The sequence below is a fragment of the Eptatretus burgeri genome, chromosome 10, assembly GCF_056783735.1.
Source record: "Eptatretus burgeri isolate ZD-2024b chromosome 10, Ebu_testis_v1, whole genome shotgun sequence".
NCBI lineage: Eukaryota > Metazoa > Chordata > Myxini > Myxiniformes > Myxinidae > Eptatretus > Eptatretus burgeri.
In genome coordinates, this window is record NC_140970.1 from 53,057,198 (window position 1) to 53,082,148 (window position 24,951).

The 24,951-nt window shown below is 43.4% G+C and overlaps 2 protein-coding genes across 2 annotated transcripts in view; both read right to left on the bottom strand.

Moving 5' to 3' along the window:
- The window catches only part of EBP (EBP cholestenol delta-isomerase), a 36,911-nt gene extending 19,204 nt beyond the window's left edge, over nucleotides 1-17,707 (bottom strand). The window contains exons 1-2 of the mRNA XM_085898372.1: nucleotides 17,309-17,707; nucleotides 4,528-4,564 (exon numbers count right to left, since the gene is read on the bottom strand). Of these exons, the coding sequence (XP_085754498.1) occupies nucleotides 4,528-4,564; nucleotides 17,309-17,591 (320 nt within the window). The 5' untranslated portion in view covers nucleotides 17,592-17,707. The remainder of the gene's footprint in view (nucleotides 1-4,527; nucleotides 4,565-17,308) is intronic.
- A 1,677-nt stretch (nucleotides 17,708-19,384) lies between these two features.
- Nucleotides 19,385-21,141, bottom strand: LOC147018582 (uncharacterized). Its single transcript, XM_085900086.1, has one exon. The coding sequence runs from the start codon at nucleotides 21,107-21,109 to the stop codon at nucleotides 19,385-19,387; it is 1,725 nt and encodes a 574-aa protein (XP_085756212.1). The 5' UTR covers nucleotides 21,110-21,141.
- Between the last annotated feature and the right edge of the window lie 3,810 nt (nucleotides 21,142-24,951).

A 24,951-nucleotide genomic window follows, 5' to 3' on the forward strand; every position in this document is an offset into this window, starting at 1 on the left:
TTTTCTCAACCAACATTTTGAGGGCCACTTTATCTCCCTCTACGAATACGTTGAGTGGCCACCGTATTCCCCTGACCTTACTCCTCCAGACTTCTTCTTGTGGGGGTATCTCAAGGACAGGATCTATATAAACCCTAGGCCTCAGACTCTTGATCAGCTGAATGAAAACATTCACCCAGAAATCCAGAACATTCCTCAGGAAACGTTTCCCAAAGTGATGGAGAACATGACAACACATTTGCAGGCAGTGATCGGACAACGTGGAGCCTACGTCGAACATGTGGTCAAAAAGAAAACGACGATTCAAGACCAAAATTTAAATTTTGGTGGCAATTTTGACATTGGTGCAATAAACTTCAACCTTTCAGCTTTCTATCCAGCCATATATCTTTTTAAAAAATATATGTTATGACCATCCTCTTTGCAGATGAAAAGTTGTATATTTTTTTGGGACACCATGTATATATATTGTAATGGGCCGGGGGATCGGCCGCCAACCGACCGCTCTGAACGGAGCCGCAAGTCGAGTCGGCCTGACCGATTGCCCGGAATATAGATCGCCGCCCGGATAACTCCGAGCGACGGGTCCTTGTACAAGAACCGAAATACGCCAATCGGCAGATCACGTGGGGTATGGTCGATTGCCAATCTTCAATGTACCTAAATACCCACGTGATCCAACTACCGGGGTATTCCACCCTCGACGGATCTCGTACGGAACAAACCGCCGAGGCGAGCTTGTCCGTGCGCGATTCCGAGCGGCGTAATTGCCGAGAACCGTTGGTCCAAATGTCCTCCTATTACGGCAAACCAACGGCTTTCTAACTCCCAACACACGAAATGTTCAGTCAATGAGGGAATGGACGAAATGAGCAGGTTTACATTCACACAAGGACATTTATTATAATGAAACACGTATGCAATTAAATAAGGCAAAACACGTTTGCAGTTATACAAGCAACAAAAGAACTACAACCGTCTACTTATTATGTACAGTCATTTACACTTAACAGCAGTTCCAACTTATTAGACGGGCCCACGGACACACGTACACGCGCGCGCGCGCGCGCACACACACACACACACACACACACACACACACACACACACACACACACACACACACACACACAAGAAACGGTGGCTGAGGCCTTTAATCATGAGCTCCAGCTCGGAGGACAGGTGAGCTGAAACTCAGAGCTTTACTCCAACCTCTCCACCTCGTGTGGTCTTCAACTTGTCCGGACCCGGGCTCCAGCGAGAGCAAGCTGGATCCAATCGCCGCGATCCTTCCCGAGCTCCCGCGAATCCTCCCGCGCTTCTCAACATGTGCCGGTGAGACGAGTCGCCGATCCTTCCTGTCGATCGTCGCTTCCCCGAGGATCCAACTCCAAGAAGAGGCTGACGTGTCGCACCAAGCCGGAAACAAAATGGAGAACGACAAGCTCCACGAACCAAGAGGAAGAGGAAGAAGAGGAAGAAGCCTCCACTCGCAACTCGAGCCGAACAACCGGCTCAAGTTCTCCTCCCACGGGACTCCCACACAAACTCTGCCCACGAACTCTTTACACGCGACTTTCACGAACTCAGCCCACAAGACTCCCACGGGACTCTTTTTGAACAAAGAAAAGATGTCCTCTTTTTCCTTTGCACCCCCTCCCCTGCACCCGGCGTGACTCATGCCCTCGTGATCCACCCCCCGCTCAACCACGGGTGGGAGGGAGTTGTTGACGTCACCGCAGGGTTCTTCTTCCTCTTCGCAGAAGAGGGGGAGGGACGTCTCCATTGTTTGCTCCCTAACTATTAAATCGATCCGCAGTGCATATAATCAATTTCAAAACATTTAAACAATGGAAGGTGAGCTATCTAGGGAACATGCACTTATCGACATAGCTGACTAAGGGAACCTGTATATTGTGTGCGATTGAATTCCAAATTCGTAACAATATATATATATATATATATATATATATAATCAGATCTACCAAAACAGAAAGTCACATCACTGTCGTGTTCTGCTATGCAACACAGTGACCCCTGGGGGAATCTCACAATGTGGACATTTACTCATCGGGTGGGGAGACGACTTGCAATTTTCACCTTTACACATGGCATCGTACAAGTTGTTTAACCACTGACCCCTGTGGGAGGGAGGGGGAATTGAGGGTGGTGAAGTCAGGCCAATTCTGAAGAAAATCCTCTAATTTAGTGTCGGAGGATCCTGTATATGGTGCGGTATATACAGTGGACAGTGTACTGTATATACAGTGCCTATAGAAAGTCTCCACCCCCTTTCAAATTTTTTACCTTTTGTTGCATTATAGCTTGGAATTAAATTGCATTAAATCAGGATTTTTCCACCTTTTATTTACACGTCGTAACCTACAACTTCCAAGTGAAAAACAAATTCTGCATACTTCAGAAAATTAATCAAAAATATAAAACTAGAATATATTGGTTGGATAAGTGTCTACCCCCCCCCCTTTATAACAGCAATTGCAAATTAGCTCAGTTGTAATCAATCACTTTCAAAATCACACACAAAGTTAATTGGCCTCCACCTGAGTTAAATTGTAGTGATTATGATTATTTCACGATAAAATCAGCTGTTTCTGTAGGTTTCCTCTGCTGGGTAGTGCATTTCACAGTAAAGACTCAACCATGAGCACCAAGGAGCTTTCAAAAGACTTCTGGGATAAAGTAGTAGCAAGGGACAGATCAGGGTATGGGTATAAAAATATTTCAAATGCCTTGAATATCCCTTGGAGCACAGTCAAGACAATTATTAATAAGTAGAAGGTGTATGGTACCACAAAGACCCTGCCTAGATCAGGCCATCCCTCCAAACTGGATGACCAAGCAAGGAGGAGACTGATGAGAGAGGCCACCAAGAGGCCAATGGCTCTTTTGAAAGAGCTACTTGCCTTTATGGCAAAGACTGATCACTGTGTGTACGTGACAACAATATCCCAAGCACTCCACAAGTCCGGCCTGTACGGTAGGATGGCAAGAAGGAAGCCATTACTCAAAAAAGCCCACCTTGAGTCCTGTTTGAGGTATGCAGAAAACCACACTGGCGATTCTGAAGCCATGTGGCAGAAAGTTTTGTGGTTTGATGAAACGAAGATGGAATTTTTGGCCCAAATGCAAAACGTTACGTTTGGCATAAACCCAACACAGCACATTACCCAAAGAACACCATCCCGACTGTGAAACATGATGGTGGCAGCATCATGTTATGGGGATGTTTCTCATCAGCAGGGACTGGGGAACTTGTCAGGATCAAAGGGAAAATGGATGGAGCAAAATACTGAAAACAACTGAGAGGAAAACCTGCTGCCCTCTGTAAGAAAGCTGAAATTGGAACGTTAGTTCACCTTTCAGCATGACAATGACCCAAAACACGCAGCCAAAGCTACACTGGAGTGGATAAGGAACAAAAAGATAAATGTCCTTGAGTGGCCCAGTCAGAGCCCTGACCTAAATCCAATCGACAATCTGTGGCATGACTTGAAGATTGCCGTCCATTAATGCTCCACACGCAACTTGACTGAGCTTGAAAAGTTTTGTACAGAAGAATGTGAAAATATTGCCCAATCAAGGTGTTTAAAGTTGGTAGAGACATGTCCTAACAGACGCGTAGCTGTAATTGCTGTTAAAGGTGCTTCCACCTCGTAATAACTCAGGGGAGTGGACGCTTATCCAACCAAGATATTTTAGTTTTGTAATATTTCATTAATTTTCTGAAATTTGTATGATTTGTTTTTCACTTGGAAGTTGTGGGTTACGATGTGTAAATAAAGGTGGAAAAAGTCTGGTTTAATGCAATTTAATTCCAGGCTGCAAGGCAACAAAAGGTGAAAATTTTGAAAGCGGGTGCAGACTTTCTTTAGGCATTGCATGTGCACATATATGTGCATTCATCACGATCGATAGTTACTACGTGGGAAAATAATAAGGTTATTTATTTATTTATTTATTTATTCGTATGTAGCCTGCAGCTGCTTGGCTGCATCATTTTCTGGGGGGCATGGCTGTGCCGCTGATGCAATGGCTCTGTTACCACCACGTTAGTACTGATTTTGCCAACCTCAGAAGGATGACAGGTTGAGTTAACCCTACCTGGTGTTAATTCAACAGCTCGAAAAGGGCATGAACTCAAGACCCTAGGATCTTGAACCAAGCACCTTAACCGTTAAGCCAAAACCAGGCCCAATAACAAGGTATTCAGCAAGGATGCATGAATTTTCCATGAAAGTTTCATCATTTTTTAGATGATATTTAACTAGCAATGAAATAAGAGGGGCATGACTTTCGTACCGACCCTCACATTACATGGTAATTTTTAAGTTTACCATTACATCCAAACAATATGACTGTTCCTTCACTGTCACAAGATAAAATTTGAAGACTTATATTGTTGTGCAAAACCAAGCATGCTTTCACGTGCTAAAAAAGAGCAGCATCAGGTTAAAGTTGAACGATAACATATACATCACTGATATAAACCACAAAAGAAAGACTTACATGATGTAGCGGCTGTCACCTTTGCTGTATTCTTTCCCTGAAACAAAAGCAGATTGTCTACTTCGAGATGTCAGTTAAACTCATTTGAATGACATAAAAAGAAACTTTTCACAGTTTAAACTACTGCATGGCATATTTCCACCATGAATGCGATTTCTCCTCCTCCTTAGTATGCAGCACTTGGCTGCAGGTAGCATCATTGGCTGGGGGCATGGCTATGCCGCTGATGCAGTGCCCTCCATTACCAGTACACTGGTACTCATTTCACTAACCTCAGAAGGATGACAGGTTGAGTCAACCCCACCTGGTGTTAATTCAACGGTTGACAGGGGCTCAAACTCAGGGCCCTAATATCCCAACCCAGCCACCCTAACTGCGAAGTCAACACCAGGCTTTTATTAATGGGATTTCAGATGCTTTTTAAAAGGGGTGGTAGATCCAACTGTCAAAAACGGACAAACCTGCTCCGTGATTAAATATTTGGAAGGGTAAAAACCGTGGGAAATTAATACTTTGACGTTTCCTACTTTTGCTCCGGAAAATTTGTCAAAATATCACGCACACCCAAGTGCAATAACCAGGCAATGTTATTCTAAATGTTTTTTTTTTAACAAATGGAGAGCCAGTCTCAAAGGAAAATGATGTGGAAAGCTGTTGAATTTTCTTACTTCTCCAGAATAATCAACTGGAGGTCACAGGTCTGAAGTTGCAACTACAAAAGCGGCTGTGACCAGGCTCGATGGTGGAACGGTGAGAGCGTCTAGTCATTTACTCTGAGTCTGGGAGAACTGCAGTTCTAACCTCGCCTGAGTCATACCAGCAACTTAAAAAATGGTATTTGCTGCTTCTTTGCTTGATGCTGAGCATTTAAAAAGGGAAGAGCACAAACAACCAGAGGTTGGGAATAATAATTCCGACTTTGATGGGCCAAATACCCTCCTCCTGTGTCAAAAGTCCTTGTAAAGGAACTCATCTCTACCATAAGAGGGACGTTTGGCCGTGCGTGTGTGTGTGTGTGTGTGTGTGTGTGTGTGTGTGTGTGTGTGTGTGTGTGTGTGTGTGTGTGTGTGTGTGTGTGTGTGTGTCCTCTCCATAATGCCAAAACCATGAAAACCATCACAATTTTTCTCAGAGATGGCCATATGGATCTTTGTCAAACTTTCAGAGGTTCATCAGTAAGTGCCTGGGAGTGTTTTTGACAAAAAAAGTTTTTGAAAAATTAGAAAAAAAAAAAAGAAGCTTGTTTTTTTGAATTCATTTTTTTTTTTAACACAACTTTTGTGGCCCCATCAGGGAGGTTGGCGACAGTGCCATTGGCCTTAAGGCCAGGTCAGGTATGGGAGCATGTGCTGGAGCAGCGCATCACTGTGTCCACTTTCCGCCGGTACTCCAGGGACCTCCATCTGACCATCCCCCAGGCAGAAGCCTGGCCCATCCCCATCTCCTTGAGATGCCGATCAACCTGCTGCAACCACGAGGCACGTGGTCGACCCATTGGCCTCCTCCACTCACAAGGCTCCCTCACTGAGAGAATCTGGTGAGCAGGATCAGCGTCAGAAAAAAAGAGCCACATGTCCATATGGCTGCAAATGACGCTCACAGACTATGCAGGTAACAAACCTCAATTTAGTCTCTCTCAGCAACTGCTCATTGGACACAAAGTTCAACCAGCGATAGCCAATGATTCTCTCAAGAGACCTGGTACCAAGGGAATTAAGTCTTCATCTCAGATCCCTGGTCAAAGTCCAAATCTCACATCCGAAGACCAAGACTGGAAGCACCAAGGACCTGAAGACTTGGACTTTCGTCCTTCTGCACAGGTACCGACAGCGCCACACCCCATGATCCAGTGAATCCAGGACTGCCCAGATGTCTGTTCACCTCTGGCTCACTGCCAGCAGAGACATGACTGTCACTGCCAATGTAATTGAATCTCTCCAGGACCTCAACATCCTCACCACAAACAGATACAGACAAGACAGCAGCATCCAAGATGTCATTGAAAGCCTGGATCTTAGTTTTGACCAAAGAAACCCGTAATCCCATCAGCTCTGACTCCTCATTCATCACCGCGAGGGCCCCCAAAAGGATATCTAAAGTCTCCATAATGATGACTGCATCATCAGCGAAATCAAGGTCAGAGATCTTGACATTCCCGAACGATGCACCACAGCTTGATCTCTCCAACATCCTCCCCAGAATCCAGTCCATGCAAGTGCTGAAAAGTGTGGGGCCAGTACACACCCCTGACGAACTCCTGCAACAACTGGAAATAAGTCAGAGATGGTACCACCACACTTCACAGCACTTTCAGTACCAGAGTACATTTCAGACGTCAGATTGATCAGTTTTGGTGGCATCCCACAAAGACTAAGAATCCTCCAGAGGACATCACGATTCACTGAATTAAATACTTTACAGAGATCAACATAGGCTGCAAGCAGCTCCTGCCGAAACTCTCGTCTGCGTTCGGTGAGGACCCGAAGAGCAAGGATACGGTCAATCGTTGACCTTTTTGGTGTAAAGCCTGATTGCTCTGGGCACTGGTGCTCAAGTAGATGGTGGTGAACCTGATCACGAATTATCCGAGCAAAGACCTTGCCCGGCACTGAGAGCAGCATCACCTGTTGGTCGTTGTTGCAGTTCTGGCGATCACCCTTCCCTTCCCAGAGAGGTACAACAAGCCCCCTCTTCCAGTCAGTTGGGATGATGTCTGTGTTCCAGGCAGAGCACAGAACTGCATGCAACGACACGAGTGCAACATTTCCATCAGCCTTGAGAAGTTCAGCATGGATGCCACAGATCCCACGAGCTTCACCCCATTTCAACCGGTTCACCACAGCCTGTGTTTCCACAAACAAAGGTGGATCACAGTTGATTGGAGGGTCAGCAATAGGGATAGTAACACCCCTGACATCCAACTCAACAGCTGGTGGATCAGCCTGGTACAGCCGCTCAAAGTAGCCGGCCTAGCGGGCCTTCATTTCGGACTCCTCTGTCAAGAGCTCTCCACCCTCTGCTCTAACTGCAGTACACTGAGGGATGGGCTTGGATGAACGCAATGCATGAATTCCCCTGCAATCAGGATGAGAATCACTTGACCACAGGTGATGCTCTACCCCCTCACAGATTCCTCGCACATAAGCCACCTTGCGCACCCTCAGCGCATGTCCAGATTTAAGTCGCAACTCCCTGAACAGCTCAGCTCTGCCATTAAGCCTGGCCCTGTGACTCTGGTCAATGGCATCCAGTGTCCCTTGAGACAAAATTCTTCTTCGTCCTTCGGTGAGTTGCAAAACATCCACTGGCAACATCAAGGATGATTGTCTTGAAGGTACTCCACAACTCTTCAGGATTCCCCAAAGCACTCAGAACCTTGAAATCTCCACTCAGACTGTACGCAAACTCCTCAGCTACCCTCTCATCCTTGAGGTTGCCAATATTCAGCCAAGGCTGGGATGGTACCATTCTCCTGGATTTAAGCTGCAACTTCAGGGTTGCTAGTACAAGCCTGTGGTCGGTATTGAGGAACTGAGCACTCTGGTGGACCCTGCAGTTCTGGATCATCCTCCAGCCACCATCAACAAGCACATGGTCAATCTCCTTTGCCACACCACCAGCATTGGAAGACCAAGTCCAGCGATGAGCCTGTGGGTGCTGAAACCACGAACCAGCAAAGTCAAGGAACCTCGTGCTCTTCTCGTTCACCAATCCAGACCCATGGGGACCAATACGTCTCATAACCATCCTTATCAGTGCCAGTCGATGCATTGAAATCCCCCAAGACGAGAAGAGTATCTCAACTGGGGCACTGATCAACCACAGGCTCGAGCGTGGCATAGAATGCGTCCTTCATGTTATCACTCGCCTCAGTCAGAGCATAAACAGAGACCAGGAAAATGACGACCAAGGAGTGACTAATCCTTAGTCTCATAATACACTTGTTGACCATTGTTACCTCAATAATTATCATTGGAGTCAGCTTATTGGACACAGCTGCAGCAACTCCTTGAGTATGGTAACCATCAGAGCGACCACAACAATAGTAGGTATAACCCACCTGCCATGATCTGGCCACTATCCGGTCTCCGAACCTCAGAGAGTTCTGCAATACCGATGTTGAAACGCTTGAGCTCAGATGATAACAGAGACAAGTGATCATCCTCTCTTCGGGATAGGACATTCCAGGCACCCACCCAAAGGGACCCCCTTAGGTTAACTCAAGGAGACCGTCGTCTGGTGGATGACACCTCAGCACCACCCCGACACACACGACCGCAATCTAACCCGGGAAGGTTACCCCGTCATTTTCCTCCTATCATCAAAGAGTGGGGGTCCCGAAGGATTTTCCCCAATCCCATCATCCGATGAGCTGCCTGGTGGTGGGCAGCTGCACAGGAGGTACTCCCACGGGTTGGGTTTTCAATTTTCTTCAAGGTTTTCTTGTGTTTTGCGGAATGAAGGGTTTTACGGTGGCCGTAGTGCAAATCCTTCCACCAACCTCCTAATAAGAAGTAACCCAACTGCAGGAGGACGTCCGCAGACGCAGTTGGGCACTAGATATGGATGGCTATTGGCTCACAAGGAGCTCCTCCGCCCTTTGACAGGTTTTGTTCTTCATCCTGCTGGGTGTCCATATCATACACCCTCCTCACCAAGAAACTTGGTGGGCGAGACGATTTAGTCGCCGACAATCCGACCATGAAACAGATTAGTACAGGTTTACATGGTACCTGTAGCAGGTCACAGATCTGATCTGGCCTGACCTGACAATAATAGGCCTTATTGGCCTTAAACTTCCTGATAACATTGCGTGCAGTGGACACAGGAGCATCAAGGTCTCTGGAGATGTTCTTGTAGCCTTGAGATTGTCCATGCTTGGCTACAATCTTGTGTCTGACCTCCTCAGACAATTCTCTGGTTTTCTTTCTTTTCTCCACGCTCATTGCGGTACACACAGTGACACAAAACAGCTGAATGACTCATTTTCTCTATTCAAACTGGTTGAATGAGTAATTTTTAGTTTTCAGTCACCTGCAACTCACCACAGGTGAATTCAATTCCAAAGTAAAGGAGAATCATCTGCTTGAAATCTAATTATTTCTAACAACTTCTAAAAGATGCGAATATTGTCCACGCCATTTTAGGATCTATGTGTGGAATAGCTAAGATTTCATAATTTTTTCAGCTTGTTTTGTTTTGTTCCACTGCAAACCAAAGAAATACATGTGTGGACACGAAATATTTTTTAATTCTAACAATTTTCTGGAAGAAATGGTGCATTATTTGAAAAAAAGTGCAAGGGTGCCAATATATTTGGCCACGACAGTAGCTGTACAACGAGGTCCCCGCTTTACGAAGTGTGTGCAGCTTTTATTCTTGCAATTATGCTGACCCTAGTGCGGTTGTCAGGTGAACCCTTGGTATAGACAGGTAAAAGCTGGTCAGAACAGGTGAAACTAGAGGGGGAGCATTTGGGAGAGTGCAAAACCTCCGCCGCCAATACTGCTGGGTCACTCAAGTGAACCTTATATCTTATTCATTAAATGTCAACAGTGCTGACAGAGTTATAGTTCTTTTCTCCAACATTCTTTTTTTTTGGGGGGGTGGGTGGGTTGGAAATCACTTAAAACATGTAAAAATGCAAAAAAAAAAAATCGAAATTTTGTTGAAAAAAGTTGCAAATTTTTTTTTCCTTTAACAATTTTTTTTTGGGGGGGGGGGTTGGAAATCACTTAAAACATGTAGAAATGCAAAAATTTATATTTTTTCTTTTTTGGGGAGGGGGTAACAATTTTTTTGGGGAGGGGGTTGGAAATCACTTAAAATATGTAGAAATGCAAAAAAAATTTTTTTTTCTCTAACAATTTTTTTTGGGGGGGGGGAGTCCAAAATAAAGTCCAAAATTTAATGGCATGATCCTTGGACCATACCTAACCTCCCCACCAAGTTTCGTCGAAATCCGTCGAGGAGTTTTTCCGTAATACTGTTCACAAACAAACAAACAAACAAGCAGTCATAGACTGGTACTTACGAAATCGTCAACTTGACCTCTGGCCTTGTCTAATAAAAGCTGTCTCTTGAGAAGGTCGCGACACAAACCAGAAGTTTCTACGATGATTCTGTACCAAACCATCAAAAATCGAATGTTTTGGATGTTTGACCTCACTGTGACCCTGACCTTTGACCGATTTTGACCAAAATCTAATCAGCACTAGCCATCAGCCTCCTGAATCACGTGGTGTAATTTGACATTGGTAGCTTCTTCCGTTCTCGAGTTATCTGTACCAAACCATCAAAAATCGAATATTTGACCTCACCGTGACCTTGACCTTTGACCGATTTTGACCAAAATCTAATCAGCACTAGCCATCACCCTCCTGAATCACGTGGTGTAATTTGACATTGGTAGCTTCTTCCGTTCTCGAGTTATCGTGCCTACAAACAAACAAACAGAAACAGAAGGCATCAATATACTTACGAAATCTTTAGATTTCGTAAGTAACAAGCAGTCATAGACTGGTACTTACAAAATCGTCAGCTTGACCTCTGACGTTGTCTAATAAAAGCTGTCTCTAGAGAAGGTAGCGACGCAAACCAGAAGTTTCTACGATGATTCTGTATCAAACCATCAAAAATTGTAACGTCGACCGAAGCAATAATCTCCATTTCTCCACGCAATTATACCTTAACATAACTCAACGACGCGTCTGCTTGAGCGCACTGCATCATGGGACGACCCGTGACGCGTCGAGTGAAATATTTTTTATACAATCTTAAAACGTCTCCAAAACATCCGATTTTTACCAGAATTTCTACATCCGAGTTTTAAGCGTCCTAAGCGATCGCAAAAACCGAAGACAAAATTAAAATCGAAGTTAAAACGAACTCGTAACGTCGAGCGAAGCAAAAATACTCCATTTCTCCACGTGAATTTACGGAATTATGTTTGACCTCACTGTGACCTTGACCTTTGACCGATTTTGACCAAAATCTAATCAGCACCAGCCATCACCCTCCTGAATCACGTGGTGTAATTTGACATTGGTAGCTTCTTCCGTTCTTGAGTTATCTGTACCAAACCATCAAAAATCGAATATTTGACCTCACCGTGACCTTGACCTTTGACCGATTTTGACCAAAATCTAAGCAGCACTAGCCATCACCCTCCTGAATCACGTGGTGTAATTTGACATTGGTAGCTTCTTCCGTTCTCAAGTTATCGTGCCTACAAACAAACAAACAAACAAACAAACAAACAAACTAACAAACAAATAAAAACAATGTCACCCACAGGGTGACCCGTATCTTGCCAAAAGGTGACCACGTGTGACTTCTTTAAGGTCACACTGAGGTGAACAGAGCTGCTATCCACCAGGAGCGACTCCTTGAGGAATATCTTCCTTTCGAGAGATTCCGATGAGAATCGTTCTTCAGAGTAACCATGAAAAATATGCGTTTGCCTCATAACGTCACCAAATGACGTCATAATGTCTCAAGCATGACATATCTAGAAAGCACTCATTGAGGTGTTCAATTTGCGGTACTACACGATATGGTTCCTAAAACTTGAAAATTTGACCTTGGGGTCAAATATGTTTGACCTCAGGCGCTAACCATGAAGGTCAAGGCCAATCGCCACCAAAAATTAATCAGCTGAGCGCCAGACCATGAACTATATTCCCATGAAGTTTGAAGACGATCCGATCAAAATTACTCAAAAAATAAGGGTTTCGTCGACTCCCCTGATTTGCGACAAAGTGACCTTGACCTTTGACCTTGACCTTTAAAATTTTGTGTGCTAATAGGGACCTCTATAGGCCTCTGATATGCGAAGTTACAAAAATTTCCAATGATAACTGTGCTCTGCAGAATTTTTTATACGTGATTACAGACAAACAAACAAACAAACAAACAAATAAAAAAAAACATACAAGCTGACTAACATATCTTGCAAAAACTTCGTTTTGGCAAGATAACAAACAATCAAACAAACAAACAAAAAAAAAAACAAGCTGACTAACATCTTGCAAAAACTTCGTTTTGGCAAGATAAAAAACATACAAGCTGACTAACATATCTTGCAAAAACTTCGTTTTGGCAAGATAACAAACAGAAAGGGGTGAAAACAGTAACCTCCATCCATCTTCGAAGATGGCGGAGGTTAACTAGAGGGGGAGCACTCGGTAGAGTGCAAAACCTCCGCCGCCATTACTGCTTGGTCACTCAAGTGAACCTGATATCCTATTCATTCAATTTGACGTCAACAGTTATAGTTTGCAACTATCCCTTTTACATACTCGATTCATTCGTCATAACTAGATTCCTTGAGACAGAAATTGATTTTACGTGGGTATATCCACCTGAAGTTCCAAAATCAGCGACAATTATAATTTGGCATGTTTTTTTGTTGGAAATCACTTATAACATGTAGAAATGCAAAAAAAAAATCGAAATTTTGTTGAAAAAAAAGTTGCAAAATTTTTTTTTTCTCTAAATTTTTTTTTTTGGGGGGGGGGGGGGTTGGAAATCACTTAAAACATGTAGCAATGCAAAAAAAAAAAATTCAAATATTTTTTCAAATTGGCCGCCATCGCGGCCATATTGGATTTTGGACCAAGTCCAAAATCTAATGGCATGATCCTTGGACCAGACCCAACCCCCCCAACAAGTTTCGTCGAAATCCGTCGAGGAGTTTTTCCGTTATAGTGTTCACAAACAAACAAACAAACAAACAGAAAGGGGTGAAAACAGTAACCTCCGATCTTCGATGGCGGGAGGTTAATTAGCCTGAGGGCAAGAAGTAGATCAGCAGCCGAGAACAGCCAAGCCAAGAGCAGCTTGGTTAACTTTAGCCAGCAATTACACCTGGTGTTGGCTTAGTGGTTAGGGTGGTGGCTTGGGATCCTAGGGTCCTGAGTTCAAGCCCCGTTGGCTGCTGAATTAAAATACACGAGGAGGTTGACTCAGCCTGTCATCCTTCCGAGGCCGGCAACATGAGCACCAGTGTACTGGTAAGGGGGACACTGCATCAGCGGCATAGCCGCGTCCCAACCAATGATGCAACCAGCAGCCTACACTCGATAGAGAGAGAGCCAGCAATTATGGGAGTAAAGTAAGTGGGCTGTTTTGCGAGTGAATGATCATGTGTGATACATGCTCTCACATTCCTTTGGGGTGATAATACCAAACACAATTCCGTTATGGTTGTGTGTGTGTGTGTGTGTGTGTGTGTGTGTGTGTGTGTGTGTGTGTGTGTGTGTGTGTGTGTGTGTGTGTGTGTGTGTGTGTGTGGGTGTGTGTGTGTGTGTGTGTGTGCTCTTTGTGCACAGCAAACCCCTCTTGGCAGAGTTTGCAGTTCAAAGTTATATTCTAATCTTTGATGATACAAACTAATGGTTTATCAAATGTGTGCATTGATGGGTTAATAGACAACTTGAGTGAATCTGGACTCTTAAAAAGTAAGTACCTTGAGCTTAACAACTGGTCATTGGCTGATGATTGATCATTGAAGTGAATAGCATTTATTATTGAGATTGTAGTCTGTGTATAATTTAATAAAGTAATTTATTCTTTAATCACCGGACTGGTTCCGTCCGCTCATTTATCTGTGCACATCCATGTTTGCAAGGCAGACCACTGCTCAGGGTAAATTTAATGATTGTAAATGCAACTACTTGACCATTCTTGCGATGGAATCACAGTGTGTGGGTTTTCAAGTCTATCGAGGTTGAGGCTCATAAGCAAAATGGTCAACTGGACCACTGGAATAATTTAGCTCCCCCACCTTGCGACACAGCACGGGAAAATCTCGAGCAGGATAAAAATATGCTGGTGCGCTGTTACGTTTATGCGATTGTGACTTTTAGGTCTAACGTTTTCTCACCAACATCAGCCTGGTGTTGGCGCAGTGGTTCGGGCAGCGGCTTGGGATCCAAAAGGTCCTGAGTTCAAGCCCCGTTGGGCCACTGAATTAATACACCAGGGGGTTGACTCAGCCTGTCATCTTCCGAGGTCGGTGAAATGAGTACCAGTGTAATGGGCTGGTGTATACCCCGGTTAAAATAGGTGTACCATATCCCTGTGTCGTAAGAGGCGACCAGGGTTGCATCAGGAAGGGCATCCGGCACATGTAAACCATGTGCCAAATCACTATGCGGATGATACGGATGATCCGCTGTGGCGACCCCTAACGGGAGCAGCCAAAAGAAGAAGTAGAAGTTTTCTCACCAACATCATCTTTCAAAAATACCAGCAGAAACATTCCTCACAAATCAAGAAATTAAGAAATGTCAGGCTTTTTCGACAGTGGATCAATTACGCTTCACTGACTATCCGTTTGATTTCTACTGCGTGGCACTGGCTGGAAACCCTCGCAAAATTGAACACCTTCGTGTGCCAATGGGACAATGTACAAAAAGGCCATTAAGTTATAGTGTATGGGAAGCATGAATTGTGATTTTCATCTAGGTACATTTTTTAAAGCTTTCCAGGAACCCCCCATCATCTGATTGGGTGCCTTCCTTTTTATGGGTGCCAGGATTGAACACTGCATTAGTGTGTGCTTTTATCTCTTACTGCAACTTGATAAAGGACAGTTACTAGGCTGCTAATGATTATGTGCATGATGGACTCATCCATGCTTCTGTTGGTTGGTCTCTCCATTCGTGGGTAACTCACATTCCTTTGGGTTAGGGTCAGGGTTAGGGTCAGACAGAAAAAAAAAACGATACGATTTTTAGATTGCGACAGAAAAACGATACGAAAAACGACACGTTCCATGCTCCCAGTTTGATCCGTGTTGACCTAAGGATACTTACTGCACCTAAAATGGTAGCGTGTCCATGTACGTACCATCTCGTTGTGATGTAGGGAGCCGAGGTTAAAATGTCACATTCCATATGTCTTTGTCCACTTTCTATTGAAGTCTTTATAATTCATGGAAAAAGTACACTGATGTCTCCTAATGTCTTTGTCCTGCATGAGCCTGAAATCACTATAAAATAAAAATAAAAACAAGAGTACAAGATATAAACTTCATCTGAGTAAAGTCACACCAAATTCAAGTTCAAGTGGACATAATACATATTACCAATGTTAAAACTTCTTATTTTTCCTTACAATGAACAATGAACTCACAAATAAGGTTTGTCCTATTCTTCCTTACAATGAACAATGAACTCATGAATAAAGTTGTCTTATTCTTCCTTACAATGAACTCACAAATAAAGTTGTCTTATTCTTCCTTACAATGAACTCACAAATAAAGTTTGTCTTATTCTTCCTTACAATGAACAATGAACTCACAAAAAAGGTTTGTCTTATTCTTCCTTACAATGAACTCACAAAGTTTGTCTTATTCTTCCTTACAATGAACTCACAAATAAGGTTTGTCTTATTCTTCCTTACAATGAACTCACAAATAAGGTTTGTCTTATTCTTCCTTACAATGAACTCACAAATAAGATTTGTCTTATTCTTCCTTACAATCAACAATGAACTCACAAAAAAGGTTTGTCTTATTCTTCCTTACAATGAACTCACAACGTTTGTCTTATTCTTCCTTACAATGAACTCACAAATAAGGTTTGTCTTATTCTTCCTTACAATGAACTCACAAATAAAGTTGTCTTATTCTTCCTTACAATGAACTCACAAATAAGGTTTGTCTTATTCTTCCTTACAATGAACTCACAAATAAGATTTGTCTTATTCTTCCTTACAATCAACTCACAAATAAGATTTGTCTTATTCTTCCTTACAATCAACAATGAACTCACAAAAAAGGTTTGTCTTATTCTTCCTTACAATGAACTCACAACGTTTGTCTTATTCTTCCTTACAATGAACTCACAAATAAGGTTTGTCTTATTCTTCCTTACAATGAACTCACAAATAAGGTTTGTCTTATTCTTCCTTACAATGAACTCACAAATAAGGTTTGTCTTATTCTTCCTTACAATGAACTCACAAATAAGGTTTGTCTTATTCTTCCTTACAATGAACTCACAAATAAAGTTGTCTTATTCTTCCTTACAATGAACTCACAAATAAGGTTTGTCTTATTCTTCCTTACAATGAACTCACAAATAAGATTTGTCTTATTCTTCCTTACAATCAACTCACAAATAAGATTTGTCTTATTCTTCCTTACAATCAACAATGAACTCACAAAAAAGGTTTGTCTTATTCTTCCTTACAATGAACTCACAACGTTTGTCTTATTCTTCCTTACAATGAACTCACAAATAAGGTTTGTCTTATTCTTCCTTACAATGAACTCACAAATAAGGTTTGTCTTATTCTTCCTTACAATGAACTCACAAATAAGGTTTGTCTTATTCTTCCTTACAATGAACTCACAAATAAGGTTTGTCTTATTCTTCCTTACAATGAACTCACAAATAAGGTTTGTCTTATTCTTCCTTACAATGAACTCACAAATAAGGTTTGTCTTATTCTTCCTTACAATGAACTCACAAATAAGGTTTGTCTTATTCTTCCTTACAATGAACTCACAAATAAAGTTGTCTTATTCTTCCTTACAATGAACTCACAAATAAAGTTTGTCTTCCTCTGTCTTTGTTGAAAACAAAAAGGTTTGGCTCACGAACTAAAATTATATTTATCCTGTTTATCAATTACATTATACAATCAATTGTAATACAAAAATAAACCAAAACACTCCAGGAGGAGCGCGGTTCGATGCCGGTATAATCATCATGTGAAAGTGAAACTGGTGGCGGATCGTGTAAGATTTGCTCGCCGTGTTCGGACCCACAGAGCTGGGAGAGGAAGGACGAGTCCCCGGGTATCTCGCGGTGGAACACAACGAACCAGCCCTCGATGCCAGCGTGGATAAACGCACAAACGGCGAACCAGCACACAGCCAGTCGACGCATCAAGCCGACGTCGGGCATCCATCGACTCGTGGCCATCCAGCTCACGAACAGCACGCCGGCCACCGACGTCCCCAACACCGACAGGATCGTCCACGCCGGCACGTCATTGCGCACAAAGCCCTGGATCAGCAAGTCCCGGGGCAGGTAAGGGTGATCGCTCATGTTTTTCAACTTTTAAACTTGACCGGTCTGTTCGACCGGACTCCCGCGATCGTTTAAATGGCTTTGTGAAGCCATCGCGACACCACGAATCGCCGGCGACGCGTCACGGGAGGCTTCACAAACATGATTTGACGAGCCCCCTGATTGGCTGGTGGGCGCTGACGCGCCGCCGTGATTGGTCAGACTGCATGGAGTGATTGTGTTGAAGACCTGCAGACTTTTCACCGACTGGTACTGGTCCCCTTCCCATCCCCTCCCACCATGGGAGTCGATTGCTTTTGAAAAGTGTGGGGGACATTGCATGTCCAGACCACGAAGCCCACTTCGTGCCGGCGTGGGCACAGCAAGTCGACCCTTGCAAATTCTTGATTTTATACGCTCGTCGACATGCTTGCTGCCTTCTGATCACACAAATCCCTTAAATTAATCTGACCATCTCTCGACCATCTTTTTATCAAATGTAAGCAGACGGAGCGAAATTAATTAAACATTAATCATACACATTTCAAATTTTCAAGTGTCATCAAAGAAATACATATATATATATATATATAAAGAATTTTTTATCAAACCTCCTTCTCACGACCCTTGAACCGATTCACTAAACATAAACTGAAAACTAGACTGACATACATGAAATTGATATTACACGAGTACGGTCAACTTACTAGTGGAGGGGGGGGGCAGTGTTTTCCCGTTGGTTTCAAAAGTTAATTTTTGGCCACTGTTAGACTGTTCTGGAAGGATTTAACTTACCAAAAAATGATGTCGCCATTTTTTTTGGTGATTTCTTTATACTTTTCTCTGAATTTCAAATTACGGCCCAAATCGTGCTAAATAATTTCATTATATTACCCCAAAATACATTCTGTATGCAAAGCAAACACCCAATATATTGCTAAAAGTAATATAATAGTTAATAAAAAACACTCCTTTCAACAACTCAAACTTTTTTTTGCTTTTTGACTTCTAAATTTTAAATACAGTGATAATCTCACAGCTCAAACATCTCTTATTTAGTTATTTCGGTCCACCATCTGGCTGGTTCTGGTCAGCTCATGTCGGACAGAACTTCAATGTTCATTTAGTGTTTGTGTTCATAGTTAGATGGAAGGATTTCCTTCTTCTTGATCCTCTTCAATTCCTAAGAGTGCCTGGTTGACATTACTGCACACCTCCTCATCGGCTCCACACAAACACATCTCGGAGCAGTTGAGGCCCTGCGACCGACAGGAACAGTGTGATGTGCAACTGGTCTTCTTGCACCCACATTTGATGAGGTGAGTAACTGTGGCTGGAGCTGGAAGATCCCTTGTTTGTACTGGTACTAGCATATCCCCCTCTTCCTTCCACCCGTAGGTTGTTGCTGGCAGTAGCTGAGGGTGAGGAATGTTATCCTGACGCCACACCATGGCCTGGTAATGTGCCCGGGCAATGGCTTCATGTAAGGCTCCTCATGTCGGAGGAAGCTTTTGAGCCTCCAGTTGTTTCTTGGTGAAAAGCTTCCATCTGAGATCACCAACATCCACCACAGTGCTACCAGGCTCATAGAGCTGGCAAACTAATGTCTCAATGGCTCATTCAGTGTCAACTTCCAGCTTCTCGGACGTCCCTAAGGCAGCAAATGCAGATACCACCTCCATGGAGCATCTGCTAAGTGCTTGCCAACAGGTCAGCTTCCCCTTGCCTGCAAATCGACCTGTTACGTCAGCTCCAGAGAAGGCATGAAATCCTGGTAAGGCTTCAGCCTTTGCATCACCAAGTGCTTTCACGATTGGTCCCAGTGAGATTACTCACTTCTTGTTCCCCACACCAGTGACAAAGTATGTGTTCCTGCAGAGCTGATGGTAACGGTGGATTGCAAGGAAAAAAACGTCAGTGTCAGGTGACTGAATGTAGAGTTCTGTTGCTCCTCTTCGAACAGCATCCAGACTGTGCAGGATAAGTCTCGTGTCAGCTTCTTCTTGGGAGCTGCAGAGATGTTGAACATCCATGGAGTTTGAGAGGACCTCTTGCCGCGAAGTCACTATGAAGACCTTGAGCTTACCCTCAAAGTGGTGGAGAGCTTTCTTTGCAAGATAAACTGTCAGTTCATCTTTGGTTGCAGTACTGGATAGGAACTGCTTTGCTGACACCTTGCCAATTTGTGTATTGTCTGTGACGAGGTAAGCAGTTGCTGGCTTACGACCCTGACGTCTCTCCCTTGTGGCCTCTTTCAGTGAAGTGGGAAGATCATAACGGTCAAAGACTAGATGGAGCTCATCATATTGTCTGCACTTGCTGTCCAGTGTAGCTATGAAGTGGTCAGCCCATTGAGCACATGTCTTGACCCAAGGTGGGTTCCCCATTGCCTGGACAATTGCCATTCCATAAATTACAGTTACCTTCTTTGGTGTCAAGGGAACAATGTCATTGGTGACATCCTCTGGCTGCAGATCAACACTAATTTTGTTTGGGAGGTCCTCAAGTACAGCCATCAGCTTACTTTTGTCTCTCGAACACTGTACAGAAGCACTCTCGAACAGTTGCCTAATGTCACTTTCAGTAGTCTTTGCCATAGCATCCTCCATAGCCGCATCGCGGACAGCTGTTGTGAACACATGGTCTGACTCATTCCGCCGTTTCGATTTCATGAAATGGACATCATCGATGTGAGAGGTGATCTTCTCCTTGATATCTCGTGTAGATGGCTGCATGTGTACACCATTGGATTCAAGCATATTAGAGTAGGCCGGCTTGAGGTCTGTCATGGTGACAACTTCTCCAGCCTGGAGCAGAGTGCGAACTAGGCTGACAAACTCAATGTCTGAGACTACTTTGCCAACATTAGCTTCTTGCTGTGTATACGCTTTGTCCTCACTGCTGCTGGTTGTACCACGCTGGACATTGTGAACCCAGCATGAGAGGTGGTACTTTACATCAATGGCACGAGCATCGTCCTTAGTGATGGCGGCACTTAGCTGCACCTTCCAAGTTTGATTCTTGCTTTCATCAACAGCCTTTTGCAGTTGTTTCCCAGCACTGAATGTACACACCTCATGAGCTGGCTCCTTCCTGTCTTCTTGGCAGAAGAAACACTGTTTTGCATTTAAATGAGATTTTGCTGAATGTGTGAAGTGAAGAGTCTCACTTTCAGCAGAGTCTGATACACTAGTGGCTGCAGAAGGCCGTCCACGCCTCTGCTGTAGATGCTGACTCTCTCCTTCTTGGCAGGCCTTCTGGTATCGTGCCTTGGCACGCTCAAGGTGACCACTGTGACAAGTAGATCCATAACATTTTCTGTGCCACTTTGCTTTCATATCTTTTAGATTGGAGGCAGTGTACCCATGCAATCGCCCACTGATCTGTGCATAATCCGCATCTCCATACTGTCCTCTTTCGTGCACAAACTGGAGGAACTTTGAGTAGGCTTCCTCTGATGGTTCAGACACTAGGACACCAGTGCCAGGCTCCTGACACTGAATACACAGTTTGAAATCAGTTTCTGGTCTTGGTTTCTTACTGGTACTGGGCTCCATCTTGTGTGACTGCTCCTAATGGCTCATGCACTTCAATCTACAACACACGAAATTTAGGGTGAATGTACACTGTACAGTCATTTGCAAAAGTTTAGGACCACCCTGAGAAAATGTCAGCCCATTGAACCTCTGTCAGAGACGTTTTTTTGCCCATTTTTCCGCAGGACCAAAATCACAAAAAAAAAACAAGGAAAAAAAAATCAGAATTCACAACAGACACCTGCCAATGGTTCTCGAAGCAAGTACAAGCATGCGTCTGAATGTTCTAGGCGGGTGACGCAACATCTATGAGTGGATGATGCAATACCTGTCCAGGGTTGCCAAATTGACATTTTCTCAGGGTGGTCCTAAACTTTTGCAAATGATTGTAGATGTGTATTTATTATTTCTAAGGCCTAAACCATCATGCAAAAGTTAGCTGAAGAGGAGAAAGTGAGATCTCAGTATTATATGCTGGTTTGGATGGGTCGTGGCTGTGAAGTTCAACAAGAAGTTAGTTGTATGATCATAAACAGGATAAACAGACATTCTGTAATGAAGACACTGTTAGTTCAGATTGAATATTTGTCAGAAACACTTTAGAAAACACAATGCAACATTCTGGCACTCCAGACTCTGAAACAAAGCGTGATTAATACAGTACGTTGGGTCAAAAATGACCTTTCAGCTTTGACGTTGTGTCAAGGTTACTGAAGGTCCACAGAAAAAATGGCGACAACATTTTTCCACTTCCTGGCAATGCTAAGAACACATTCAGAATAGTTGCAAAAATTAACATGCAAAACCAATGGGAATCCCAATCTGTTACGTTGGCTCCCCCACTATACCTTAAAACTTGCCAAAAATATGAACCCTCTTGTCTGCCGATCCAGTTAAAAACTTTGTAGCAATGTCTTGGGGGTCAAGTGCAGTCAGACAATCTCGGTGAACACGACAGATCATGAGATGGTTGAGGCGTTGTTGGGTCATTGTGGAACGTAACCAAGTCTTCATACGTCTGAGTGCACTGAATGACCGTTCAGCTTCGCATGAACTTGCTGGGGAAACCAATAGAAGCCTAAGCAAACGTTCTTCCTGTGGGAACATTCGACGGACTTCCGGCACCATGTCTCCAAATATCTTACGTAATCCTCAACAGATGAACCACTGAACTGGTTATGAAAGAAGCCAAGTTCTTGCTCGAGGGAATCCAACAGTTTGGGATATTTGCGGACAATTTGTGGTTTGAATGACCCAGACTGGAGCATTTCACCAAAGTCCCTATACGCCATGAGGTCGGTTGATGTGAAGTACTCGTTCAAGTTCTCGGATGCGCTGTCGATGACTGAAAAATTCAACTCTGTAAACCTCCTCTGCAGAATTGGCAGTGTATTCCTGCGTGCCTCCATCAAGTCTCTTTGGAAGCTTGCACTTACGAGGGAGGGTCACTGGATCTAGTTGGCACTGCTGGAGCTTCTGTTGTGCTGCTTCGAAAACCTCCTTAACAGTCTGGTCGGTACGGAGAGATTGGAGATTCTGTACAGTTACCTTTGCAACAGTAAGCATAACAGAGACGATAACTTGTGAACCCTGAAGTGCCTCATTGAGGTATTCAAGGGATTGGAGAACGGGCAATGATGCAAACAGACCGAGAACACACTTTCCTGATGAAAGACAGCCTCGAATACCGTTCGCTCGCGATGCCGTGTTCGTACCAAAGTCATCACTTGCTTGTTGAAGGGCATCCAGTACCGCTTCAAATTATCCAATATCGATTTCACGGCAGGAGAACGGGTTAACCAACGCGGCGAGCAAATTGGCCTCAGGCGTGTAGGGCAAGGAGTGTCAGCATCGTCAGCGTGGATATTCAAGTACAGATGCTTGAATTTTCCAGAGTTGTTGTAGATGTTGCTGAGTACCTGGACATAATCAAGGGAATCTCTTATGAACGGTGGAGTTTGTAGGGCTTTGGATGTACAATCCTCTTTATTTTATTTTCAACACTGCATTTAAAATCTCTAATTTAATCATTCTAAATCACACAGTTTAATGAGACACCTTATTCTGTCGGTCTATCCTTCGTCTTTGTCCTCGTGCAAACGGAAAATTATTCGGATGGTGGCGGAAGAGAAATTCCTTTCGGAACGTTATTTTTCCCAGTAAAAATGGCAAGCCGCAGCTAAGCTACTAAGCCTAAGCCTTTTTTTAAATCGGATTTTCGAGGTAATCTCATTACTACCCTATAGATACTGTATAATCCGAGAACAGAATTCAAAAATAATTTTCCGTTCGTTTGTCCGAACCGCTTAGGTGAATTTTGCATATTTTTCAACAGCTACCTTTTAAAATCTATAATTTGATCCTCACTACCATAACCCGCGCTCTGCGCGACATGTTGGGGTGGGTGTGTTTGAGAAAGGAACTGATGCAGAGTATCAGTGGTAATTTTACTTTAATGCAGTAAGTGGAATACGATTTCACTGTTTCAGAACCATTTTATTTACCTTTTTTGTACCATGCACCTCATATGGTCTTTGAGATAATGTAAGCCGAATATCACGTTACTCGAGCGCAGAACAAAGTCGAAGATAGTGCGACACGAAACCACAAACTCGGAAATAATATATAAGATAAGTCCGACGACCGAATGATACCTCTCGTTTTGTAGGTCTATACCTCCCCTAAGTCCAAGTACCGATGAAAAAATTATTTGCATTAACCATCGCAAAAGCGAGTGAATCAATGCATTTTATTTTATGTTTCCCAAGTATTCAAAGCTAATTTAGTCACCAAAATACCCACTTTCCTTCGATTTTCAACGTTGGGATTTAGGCCACTGTTATCGACTGCGAAATATGAAAACAATTACAAAATATCTTTCCGTTCGTTCGTGCGAGCCGGTGGAGTGAAACCGCATCATTCTGCACAAGCTTCACCATCTCAATCAGCATACCAGACCGCAAAATCTTTTATTGGCTTATAACTCGACGGTGCAAAGTCACAAAAATTAAACACACACATCACCGTGCAGGTAATAATATCAGGCATCCGGCGATATAAGTTAGAAAGGTGAAATAAACTATTTTGGTCGCTAAAGGGGGCCCGAGCCATTGCGGCCTAACACTATCCGAGGCGTGGCGCTCTGGGCCATGAAGCCGTGATTTCTTTAAACACTCATAAAATGACGATACAAAGTCCGAAAACGTCCCAACATACCTCAAAATCTCCAGGTCACGTTTCCCGTTTAGTGGGTAAACAATCCAACGCTTGGGTAATTCTGCTTCGCAATGATAGGAAGAGCCGACATCGAAGGATCAAAAAGCGACGTTGCTATGGACGCTTGGCCGGTGGGAGACCATGGCTTGGGAAGCACGGATTATCAATGTTAACCTATCATCTTTAATAGAACTATAATAGACCAATAAAATTTTAATAGAGATTTAAAAATTTATTCTTGTATTTGAGGAGCATCTTGGCCTGCTTGTACTAGAGCAGCTCGTTTTGTGTTACCTCACTTACGTTCAATGAAAAAAGTGTGTGGGGGGGATCGATGTTGTCCCCCCCCCCGTCCCCCAATCGACGCCCATACGAGAAGAGAGAGAAGAAAAGAGAGAGAAGAGAAGAAAAGAGAGAGAAGAGAAGAAAAGAGAAGAAAAGAGAAGAAAAGAGAAGAAAAGAGAAGAAAAGAGAGAGAAGAGAAGAAAAGAGAGAGAAGAAAAGAAAAGAGAGAGAAGAAAAGAAAAGAGAGAAAAGAAAAGAAAAAAAGAGAGAAGAAAAGAAAAAAAGAGAAGAAGAAAAGAAAAAAGAGAGAAGAAAAGAAAAAAAGAGAAGAAGAAAAGAAAAAAGAGAGAAGAAAGATAGAG

Coding starts and splice junctions, on each gene's coding strand:
- LOC147018582 (XM_085900086.1), bottom strand. CDS start 21,109: ATGGAGCCCAGTACCAGTAAGAAACCAAGACCAGAAACTGATTTCAAA.